Genomic DNA, 10,867 nt, shown 5'->3' with positions numbered 1-10,867 from the left:
ATTTTTGTGTATGTGTGTTAAATGTTTGTAATAAATGCACTACAGTGTAACACATAGACTATTTCATTTTGTGTTGCTGTTTTTTCTTAAAGAATTGCTTTAATGAATGGATGTGAAAACATACAGTCTGTAGATCCTGCAGTGGAAGGTACTGTCAGTGAAGAAATGGAGGGAAAACACAAAGTGCCATTTGAGACAAATGGTCACCTGCTGATACTTTGAAGTGCTACTTTACAAGACAAAAGCCATTTAAATCCATCAATTTCAAAGCTTATGCTGAGGCATGTTACCACAGTTACTTTTAAAACAGCCCCCCATATGGAATTTTCTGTGGTAAAATAATGATCAAAGATGTATTTTTAATTACAGTAATTAAGGTTTGCCCAAAATGATTGTGATATCAAAAGAAACTATTACAAAGGATACTATTCATTAAAATGTATTGTGATATTTGGAGCAATTTGCTATACCAACTAAGACCAAGATGTTATTATTTCACATTGTATCTTATTTATTTGTATGCGTCAGGAGAGCACAAAAAAACACTAAAGAAAAAAACACAAGTTAAACACAAATTAAATTGCACAAATTATCTGCAAAGGAATTTTAAATATGAGTTTGTGCTTCTTGCTTTCATCTTGTAAAACTTAGTGGTATGTCACTGTTCTTTGGGGTAAATCCAAGAGGTTAAGCTGATTTGAGTGCCTAGAGGAAAGACTGGTTGCAAAAAAATTACCTTTTTCCCTTCCTCAACATTACATGCAAAATACCTTAAAAGATCTGCAGCCCTGCACACAAAGTTATAGCCTAGAATTAGGTTATAGCAGTTATTGTTTAAAAGTTCAATTACATAGCAAACAAGTTTGATTTTGAGCACATGAAAACATTTTGGAAGCTTCACAGAATCTGTCGACTCAATATGGGCGCCTCACAGCTAGTCTGTCTGGTGGAACTACATTTCCCATCATGCATCCGCACGTTACCCTTCTCTGACCCTGTGACTGAAAATAATCTGATCAGCTGATCTGACCTGGCAACAAAATAACGTAGCTAGAGAAATCTGCCTGGGAGGGGGCTGAGGAACAAAACAATGACACTGCTCGGAAGGGTTCAAATACAGTAACACTTTAAAAGACTTTTTAAACGGAATAATAGCGCGGATTTCCCTCCAGTTTTAAAGTAAAAGAGTCCGCTGATATCCGAGCTTTTGACATCGACTGGTGGTTGTTTTTGTTGATATGTTGTTACAGCTCAGTTGACAGACTGGATGCTAGCTGCTTGTTTGGACGGCTATGAACTGGGGCTCGCTGGTCCGCTAATTACTGCTTTTTTTTGGACAAAGTTGAAACTGTCCGTCGAAACCTAGCTACTAGCTGTGAGCTAATTTGCTGCTTGTATGCCAAATTATCTCTCTAGTTTGCCAGTAAGCTATTAAGGGTCAGTTTGCTAGCTAGCCTGTTGTTAGCATCAACATTTGCACATTCATCCTTTCAGGGAGAGTTCATTGTCTCAGTAGGTACTGGCTGCCTGTAAATGTTTCTGTATTATTTTAGAGCTTTTTTAGAGCTAACCTTTAATATAATTGATGTAATACTGCAGCTAAATGCTAACTTTGGTTTCTTAACAAGCTAACTATTAGTGGTAAAATATATATTCAGTGTAACTCAAGGAGACGGCTGTTTCTGCTTCATTGCCTCACTGTTAGTTGCACTAAATTACATTATTAAAACCGTTGTGTTTGAAATTCATGTTGCGGAAAGTAGTTTGATATATTGTATTATTGTTGAGAGTTAGTTGTTACAGTGAGTGGATCACCTCCCCTTTTACCATGCAGCTATTTTAAGTTGATTTAGTCGTTTTATTTGGGCACTTCAGTTTTCAGTATTTACATAGTATAGTACATTTTAAGTAACTGCTGTTGGAAATAGCTGGTACTGTTGTCAAAGCTGTTCAAATAAGCACTGCTCTGTATTCAAGTTCAACTTGTAAGAAACGATGAGCGGGCATGGCTCATCTTCAGAAAAAGGAGTCAATACTAGCCTAATATGTCAAGAGAGTTATGTCTGTGGTGGCTCTGAGGAGGCTGCATTTGAGTGTGATGAATGCAAAAGCTTGCAGTGTGTTCGTTGTGAGCTCGAGCTTCACAGGCAGGAGTGTCTGAAGAACCATGAGCGGGTTCAGATAAGACCTGGGCATGTCCCTTGCTGTGACAACTGTAAAGGAGGTAACGGAGACAATGGCAAACGCCATAGATCTGTGGTCCGCTGCCAGAACTGCAAAGTTAACTTGTGCCAAGACTGCCAGAAACGCACACACAGTGGAGGCAACAAGAAGAAACACCAGCTCACATCTTATCCTCCACCACCTAAACCTGCCGAGGTCAAATCTGTCCAGGCAACTGTCCCGCCCGCTGTCCAAATAACAGATGAGACCAAATCTCAGAAAACAAAACTTCTGGAAAAGATATCCAGTTTTCTCTTAGTTGATGAAAATGAGGAAATGCAGGTGAGTTGTGCAAAAGTCACACTTGTCATTGAATAGAAACAGAATCAAAATACCTAAACAAACAAACACATTTTCACTTCTAAACTCTTGTTTCTCCAAAGATAAAAGATGAATCTTCATTTGTAAAGACCCTGAGCTGTAACCCTGACCAGCTGCTGAAGGTGGTGTCCATCTTTGGCAACACGGGAGAGGGCAAATCTCACACCCTGAATCACGCGTTCTTCATGGGCAGAGAAGTGTTCAAAACTTCTCCCACACAAGAGTCCTGTACGGTGGGTGTGTGGGCAGCGTTTGACCCCTTCCGTAAAGTAGTAGTCATCGACACAGAGGGGCTGCTTGGGAACAGTTCCAAACAGGGCCAGAGAACCCGTCTCTTGCTCAAGGTGCTCGCCATCTCCGACCTCATCATCTACCGCACCCATGCTGACCGTCTCCATGATGACCTCTTCAAGTTCCTCGGGGATGCCTCGGATGCTTACTTGAAGCATTTCACTAAGGAACTGAAGGCCACAACGGCCCGTTGTGGCCTGGATGTCCCTCTGTCCACCTTGGGCCCTGCAGTGGTCATCTTCCATGAAACAGTCCACACTAAGCTGCTTGGTTCAGGTAAAATATCTAATTTCTGTTCCTCCCAGGTCCCACATGTAATAAGTGGAGTTTCATTACTTCATCTGTTACACATTTATTAGACAAGTCAAACCTTTAAATAGAATCTTTCAGGAAAACGTCTATTAAAACAATACATTGTGACTGTATCACCCTGAATTTAGGTCTGCATCACCGTAAGGGATGAGAGCTGGGGCCTTTAAAGTAAAGATTAAGCCCTGCAGATAATTACAGGTTTAGGAAATATTAGCCTACAGACTACCTTTACATTACTGAAGGTAACTTTTTGTGAAATACAAATTTTTGGACTAAATCAAAAACCGTGTAGTGAAGTAAAAAATGTCACATATTTATAGTTGTAGTGACTTGACACTTAAAAAACAATTTAGCAATTTGCATGTTTTAGTCCAGTTACTACAACTCATACTTTACATTGCTGTCCATTTTCGAATGCATGCAATTCACTACAAATGTAGTTACTGCTGAGGAAGAAAAAAAACATTCAAAATATAGTAGGCCTTGGAGTGTAAAGTGTGCATGATTTGTAGTAAATGTGCTAAAACATGAAGGAACAGTGGTATGAGACTCAAGACTTGGGACAAATGTAGCCTAATGTTAATGAGTGAGCTACATGTCTTTGCTCAGAAATTAAGTGTGTGTGTTTTTGTTTTTGTTTTTGTTTTCTTTGTTACTGATAGGCAACATTGCAACATTCTTGACACTTTTAATAGTGATAATAAAAATCAACTACTAATATTTAATAGTATTTTCTCTGTCATATCATTCATCACTTCATATCAAGCACTGTATTTTTAGAATTGTGTTGTATCTGATGCACACTAACAGACACTCACTAATGGTATATCTACAATCCATTCTGATTACACTCTATGGTAACCTCTCCATCTGTGTCTTGTTTTAGATAAGTCATCTGAGTCAGTAGATCGGCTGCTATCGGAGCGCTTTAAGAAGCTTTCCCGTTTCCCAGAGGCCTTTAGCTCTGTCCAGTACTGGGGCACACAGACTCTCAGCCCTCCGACTGACTTCCGTGGCCTGCAGAATAAACTGGAGCAGCTCCTGGATAACAACACCACCCGTTCCCCACGCACCCCTGTGGTCATCTTCAAAGCCCTGCAGGTACGGCTGTATATAGTTTGAATATCAGCCAGCTTACGGCCTGCTTCAGACTGGCTGGTTGTTGCATTGAAATGAATTGATGCACAATTTGCGGAAAAACTGGTTCCTGGATAAAGATGTATTTTTAATATAGATTAATTTTGCTGCACCTTGATTCTCCCACAGGCATTGAGTGAGCGTTTTAATGGGGAAATTACAGGTGAGCTTGTAGCCCACAGCTGCTTCTTTCCTGATGAGTACTTCACCTGCTCCAGCCTGTGCCTCAGCTGTGGGTCAGTGCCTTCCTCCCTTTATAATCTCTCCTTCAATCTCTTGCTTTTCAGATTGTTTAACATCTGCTTTTTACTTCTATCCCAGATCTGGCTGCAAGAACAGCATGAACCACTTAGGAGAAGGAGTGTGCCATGAGGCAAAGCACCGTTGTCGTTATTCTGTTCAGTATGATAATCGCATTTACACCTGTAAGGTAAGCACAGTTGCTCTTAGATAGAACAAATCCTTGTGTCTATACCGTTGACTGTGTAATCACTCGTGTTCCATGGCTAATTAGTATCATGTTATTGTGTGGTGCATCACTTTAGGCTTGCTATGAAGGTGGAAAGGAAGTGATAGTTGTCCCTAAGACCTCCGCTTCCTCAGACTCTCCATGGATGGGCCTCGCCAAATATGCCTGGTCTGGGTAAGTATCAGTTAAATGACCTTCAGGTCATGCATAACAAGGTCTGGGTTAGACTTTTGTTACCTTTTTATACAGAGCCTAATTTTAGCCCTTGTGTTCTAGACTCTGTCCTAAAATAAAAATGTTCTATTAGCTTACATGTTCAATGTCATACCTCAGATATTTACATTTATATTTCCAGGGACTTGTACATTTATGTATCTACTGTATGTTAAGGTACGTTATTGAATGTCCTAACTGTGGAGTGATCTATCGGAGCCGTCAATACTGGTATGGGAACCAGGACCCTGTGGATACAGTTGTCCGCACTGAGATCCAGCATGTATGGCCAGGGGTAAGGGAATTAATTTTTTTTATTTATTTATCAGATGGAGATTAATTGTCTGTAATCATACAGACCTAGAATTATGGCTTAAGGTAATTATTTATGTACATACATGTAGTAAAAAGCTGTCTGCTTTTTGCAGTCGGATGGCTTTTTAAAGGACAATAGCAATGCAGCACAGCGTCTGCTGGATGGAGTCAACCTAGTGGCCCAGTCTGTGTCAGAGCTCAGTGTCAAGCCTGCTAAGGCCGTCACCTCTTGGCTGACAGATCAGATCGCCCCAGCCTACTGGAAACCCAACTCCCTCATCTTGGTGAGTGACACACACAGCCCCACCCTCTTCCACCCGCCACCAACAGCCAAGTCAACACTTTCGTGTCCAGGGCTATGTTTACTTGCTCTCTGCCTATTACACAATATATGTTTGCAGGTCATAAGATACAACTTAGACTGCCTCAGAATAACAACTTCAGTTGTTATTGTATTTGTTCTCGTACAAGGTGTGCCATAAGTGTCACGCAGTCTTCCAGGACAACGACACCAAGCATCACTGCCGTGCCTGTGGGGAGGGCTTCTGTGATGGCTGCTCTTCCAAAGCTGCACCCGTCCCTGAGAGAGGCTGGGGTCTTGCCCCTGTCAGAGTCTGTGACATCTGCTTCGAGCAGAGAGCTACATACGCAGGTACACACGCTTTCAAAGATGTCAAATTTTCCCGTTATGCAGCCATGTAACATTTGGGTGAGCTCGAGATGTTTTCTTTATGCAGAGCTGATTGAGGCAGAGCTCGAGGAGGAAGAAGGTGGAACCCTCGCCAGGAAGGTTGGAGAAGCAGTCACCAACACCATTGGGGTTGTGGTCACTGCTATTGACATCCCACTTGGTGAGTGTTGCCCAAAAAAAACCTAAAGAGGATTGTTGTGTATCAGGAATAAATGACCCAGTAGTTGTGAGTGACGGGTTACAATGCCCTCTGGTGGCAGAGCCATAACCTGCTTATTTACAGTAAGAAAGAAAAGCCGTGAGGTCTTGTTTCTAGTTTGAACTCTCAAAGATGTTATGCAGAAGTCTGACTGGCAAAGCCTCCCTTATAAGCAGTATGGGATGCCCCAATGGCCTAGTTGTAATAGAGCCTGTACAATTACCGTACCAAAAGCTCACAGTCCAAACAGGGCCAATTGATTCCCAACCTGCTTAGTGTGTTCTACCGCTTTAACATGATGTATTTTGGAATAGTCTACGACAAGTGACTGAAATTTTTGTTTGTCAAGCAGAAGTTCAAATACAATTTGCATTTGTCTGTAACATGATATTCTTGCCAATACACTTTTTTTTTATGGACTTAAAAAACGTAAACTTAAAATCCTCCCACACACGCTCGCTACAGAACCTAAAATTGTCTTTGACAGTCTTTTCAGCACCTGCCAGTGGCAGTGCTTCCATGTAGAAGTGCTCTGCTACCTAATGTTTAACTGTTCAGTTATTTTTTCTATTGTTTAGTCTTAGTGCAAAGGTGAGATAGTTGACCAGTTACCCTGTCTATCCATTTCATTTTATGGGACTGTTGTAAACTCCTTTGCCGTATGTTTATTGAGTCAATAATACATATTTTGAGGTTTCTTGACATAGCATACATAAAGATGTCTCATAGACTTTGCAGTAGCCTGGATCAGTCACTCTCTGCACTAGTCTAGAATGCACTTTGGTCCAGTGTTTATTAGAAGAACATTTTTGTGTTCTGTCAAAATAATCCAAAAGGTGTTGTAGATCAAGTAAATATGCTCTGCTGCATGGGAAGAGATTGCAAAGAGTTGGCAAGAATAAGGGCTGTACTCACTCAAATACACACCACAAATCATAGCTCTTATTTTGCCTTTAGGTTGTTTCGTGTTTGTTATGTGTTGTTTCACATATGTCTTAAACATATTTGGAAAAACTATTTGTTTAATCCAAAGCACAGGTATATGTATGAATATGTGTTTGATAACCTGATGTCCTGCTGAAAACGTCTTCATATCCATCGCCACCCCAAAAATACCTTAGAGCAAAGTCTGCTCCAATCACAACAAAATACTTATTTCCAAATCTTCTTTCCATGTTTCCATGGATACTCCAACCAAGACAGTTTACGACTAGTAGAACATTAGTGAGGAAAAACAAGCATGGATAGAGCTAAAGTAAAGCAATGGCAGATGAGAATCAAACAGTCATCAGTCTAGTATTTTAGAGTAAGTAAATGTACTGTACCTCTAAGTTAAAGGAATAGCTCAACATTTTGGGAAATTTTAGGAGGTGCTGAACTATTTCTTTGCTGGGAGCAGTTACCAGGCAACCAGCTGAGATTCCAGGAGGTTATTGCTCCCTGCCAAGTAAATGTTCAGGACATAACCCCCCCCCCCCCGTAAAGCCACAACTTGCCAGTGTTACACTTCAGTTTTTGTACAGATTAAACAAACAAGATATATTGTGTTAATTAGTGAGCTTCAGAGCTAGAAGTTGTTACCTTTGGACAGAGACAATAATAACCTTATATCCTCTGCAGTATATCAGGTTTTTAATCAGGTTATTCATCTATGCCCTTTACCAGTAAATATAGTGTAGGTCTACAGTATCCTTTGAACAGAGCCTGGATAGCAGTTTTCCTCTGTGTCCAGTTTTTATGCTAAGCTAACTAACAGACATGAGATCTTCTCAGCATGATGAATAAGCAAATTTCCCAAAAGGTTGAGCTGTTCCTGTTAATGTTAATCCAGAAAATAATGTTTATCAGTGTTTTTTAAGCCCCCAATGTCTCCTTTGAGGCAGCGCTGCCTGGAAGGAACTAGGATTAGGCAATGGTTATGGCTAGGGTTAAGGTTAGGGTTAGGTGCCTTGAAGTCAGTTAGGCAATGGTTATGGTTAGGGTTAGGTGCGTTGAAGTCAACAATCGCAGCGCTGCCTGGAAGGAGACGTTGGGGGCTTAAAACACCATTGAGCAAAAATAATCAACTATGAAAATAATCAACTATGAAAATAATCGTTAGTTGCGTCCCTACAGTTACTACCATGTGTTTTGCAAGTGTAAGTGTCCCCTTATACTACAACTGATACGTGCTTGTGTATGTGTGTATTTATGTTACGTGTTACCCTGTAGGCCTTGTGAAAGATGCCGCCCGTCCTGCCTACTGGGTGCCTGACCAGGACATCCTGTCCTGTCACAACTGCCAGCGTGAGTTCACTGCCAAGCTGTCAAAGCACCACTGCCGCGCCTGTGGCCAAGGAGTGTGTGATGACTGCTCCCCGGAGCGTCGGCCGGTTCCATCGCGGGGCTGGGATCACCCTGTGCGGGTGTGCACCAGCTGCAACCAGAAACCTGGAGAACTTTAACAGGGACGGCCTTCCTTCCTCAGAACACCGGAGAGAACCACTCACTCACTCAGCTCGCAGTCTGTCACTGCTTTACCTCTGTTAATCTAATGGTTCTGTCTTGTATCTGTGGAAAGGAAGTTTTTAGGCATAAATAATATATAGAACATTTAGTTGAGTTCCTGTGGCCTTTGTAGAACAGCCAGAACATGTGAGTTACTTGACTGAGTGTGAAACCTGCATTTCCACTCTGATTATTTACAGAGTGAATATTTTGATTGGTATTGACACAAGTCCCTAATTTTACGTTAAATAAGGCTGTTGAGCTATTTTTCTACTATCAGAAAATATATTAAAAAAAAAAAATGTATCATTTAAAGAATATTAGTTAGTTGAGAACCCCGTGGGGTTGGTGTGATTAGTTTCCAGCAATTCTTATTATTGAGCATTGTTTCTCTGATGTCGCACGTGTAATGACAAGGAGATATTTTATATCCGTGCAGGTATAACTGCAGGGTCCATTGCATGCTGTATTGCAACATTTTAGTTTTTGCACTAAGCCTTTTTCAGCTGTTATAGGCTGTTGCTTACCATGGCCAAAATCCAGATATCGAGATGATCAAGTAGTCTGTCCCAAACTGAGCTGAAAGTTACAACAGTAGGTCTAGATTGTGGATATCTGGTGTGCCAAAAATCATTCAGGTCACTGTGTCTGTGCTTGTATAATGTCTATATTTTATCACGTAATTTGTGGTTGTATGAAAACATAGAACTATGTTATAGGAGTGTACATTTAAAACGTTGAAAATTATTTATGTGTTGAGGATAAAAAAATTAAAAAAACGACATATTAATACTCGGGCATGCATGACAGTCTGAGAGATCCATGGCCTTTTACTTGTTCAGAGGATGATCTCTGAATAAACCTCACTATCTTATTTACCAAGTGGCATTTTAGTGTATCCATGTTATAAAATGTATGTATTTCATGTTCAAATTTGTTTTCTTGACACCTTGATTTAAGTTTTTTTCTAAATATGTACAGTTGTCTGCTTGGTTGTATGGATATTGATTTGCAGAACTGAAGAATATCCAAATATGTCTTCAAACCAGTTTTACATATTACACTCATGCCTCCAGGTCTACGTAGGCACAGACTCCTGGTAACACATTTTAGTTCTGTTTTAGCGCTTCACAGCTTGTGTTTCCGTTATTATACATCCGTTATTAATATTAAGTATTTTCATTTTCTGGTTTTTGTTTGACACTATTTTACTGTATGGATATTTATTATACTCCGTAGCGACTGTATGCAAACTACTTTTTTTTTTTTTTTTTTTTTTTTTTTCCCATATTGTTTCTTTTTTTTTTGTCTTTAAACATTACACAGAAAAATTGATGCTTGAATGTGGCAATGATGAGATGTTAAACCATATTTAGTGACTGAGCGCTTTACATCTGGATATCATACAAAGCACAAGGTGATGCCTTTAACACATGCTTGTATCTTGTTGTTAAAAATGAAAAACCGGGTCTTTGTCAATTGTAAGCTGAGTGAATTCTCCGTTTGCTTTCTCCTAACGTGGAACTTTTTGGTTCTGATGAGAAAATGTTTGTCTGCCTTGCCTGAAAATAGATTTATCTGTCTGAATGTTGCATCACACACACCCTCCTCTAAAATGCATACATGTATATTGCACAGTACAGAATAGGAAATACATTATGTCAAATTACTTGTCCTGTAGTTTATTCCCATCCAAATTGTGCAGCCTGTTGCTTCAGATATTTGCATTGTGATGTCCAGTTTTTTCAATTAGGTTGGGTGCTATCATCAACACTTCTCACATACAGACTACAAATCAAGCCGAAATGATTGATACATTTAAAACTGTTGGAAACTAACTTGAAGATTAAAGATTAAAGTTGTATCAGCTACCATCTGTCAAAACATAATCTGAAATTGTCTCCATGTCTTAAGTGTGTGTTTGTGTTTAAATCTCCCTGTGTGAAACCACTTACTGTTCTTTACGTGGGAGGAATAGATCATGTGCACGCCTGTGTATTGTGAGCCTTGCTTCCACTCCTCTCCAACACTGCAGCTTTAGATAAAGTGAGGGAACATTATTTGCTTGGTACTTATCAATGATGATAAATGATTTATAATTATTTTAATAAATAATTAAACACAAGCTTCCATGTTGATATTCTGTGCCACTTGCACTGCATGGTGTCAGTACGCCAGCAAGGGACATTTCACTTGATATGTATCCAAG

The 10,867-nt window shown here is 40.0% G+C and overlaps 1 protein-coding gene across 1 annotated transcript; it reads left to right on the top strand.

Annotated features, from left to right (window-relative positions):
- The first annotated feature begins 1,045 nt into the window (after positions 1-1,045).
- Positions 1,046-10,547, top strand: LOC114547312 (zinc finger FYVE domain-containing protein 1). The gene is made up of 11 exons (XM_028566618.1): positions 1,046-2,505; positions 2,607-3,111; positions 4,034-4,248; positions 4,414-4,520; positions 4,606-4,714; positions 4,830-4,927; positions 5,144-5,261; positions 5,395-5,565; positions 5,753-5,933; positions 6,019-6,132; positions 8,383-10,547. Exons 1-11 carry the CDS (start codon positions 1,996-1,998, stop codon positions 8,613-8,615), a joined length of 2,361 nt encoding a protein of 786 aa, XP_028422419.1. The 5' UTR covers positions 1,046-1,995; the 3' UTR covers positions 8,616-10,547.
- Positions 10,548-10,867: the final 320 nt, after the last annotated feature.

Source organism: Perca flavescens, chromosome 20, assembly GCF_004354835.1.
Source record: "Perca flavescens isolate YP-PL-M2 chromosome 20, PFLA_1.0, whole genome shotgun sequence".
NCBI classification, from domain to species: domain Eukaryota; kingdom Metazoa; phylum Chordata; class Actinopteri; order Perciformes; family Percidae; genus Perca; species Perca flavescens.
This window is presented reverse-complemented; position numbering and strand designations above follow the sequence as displayed.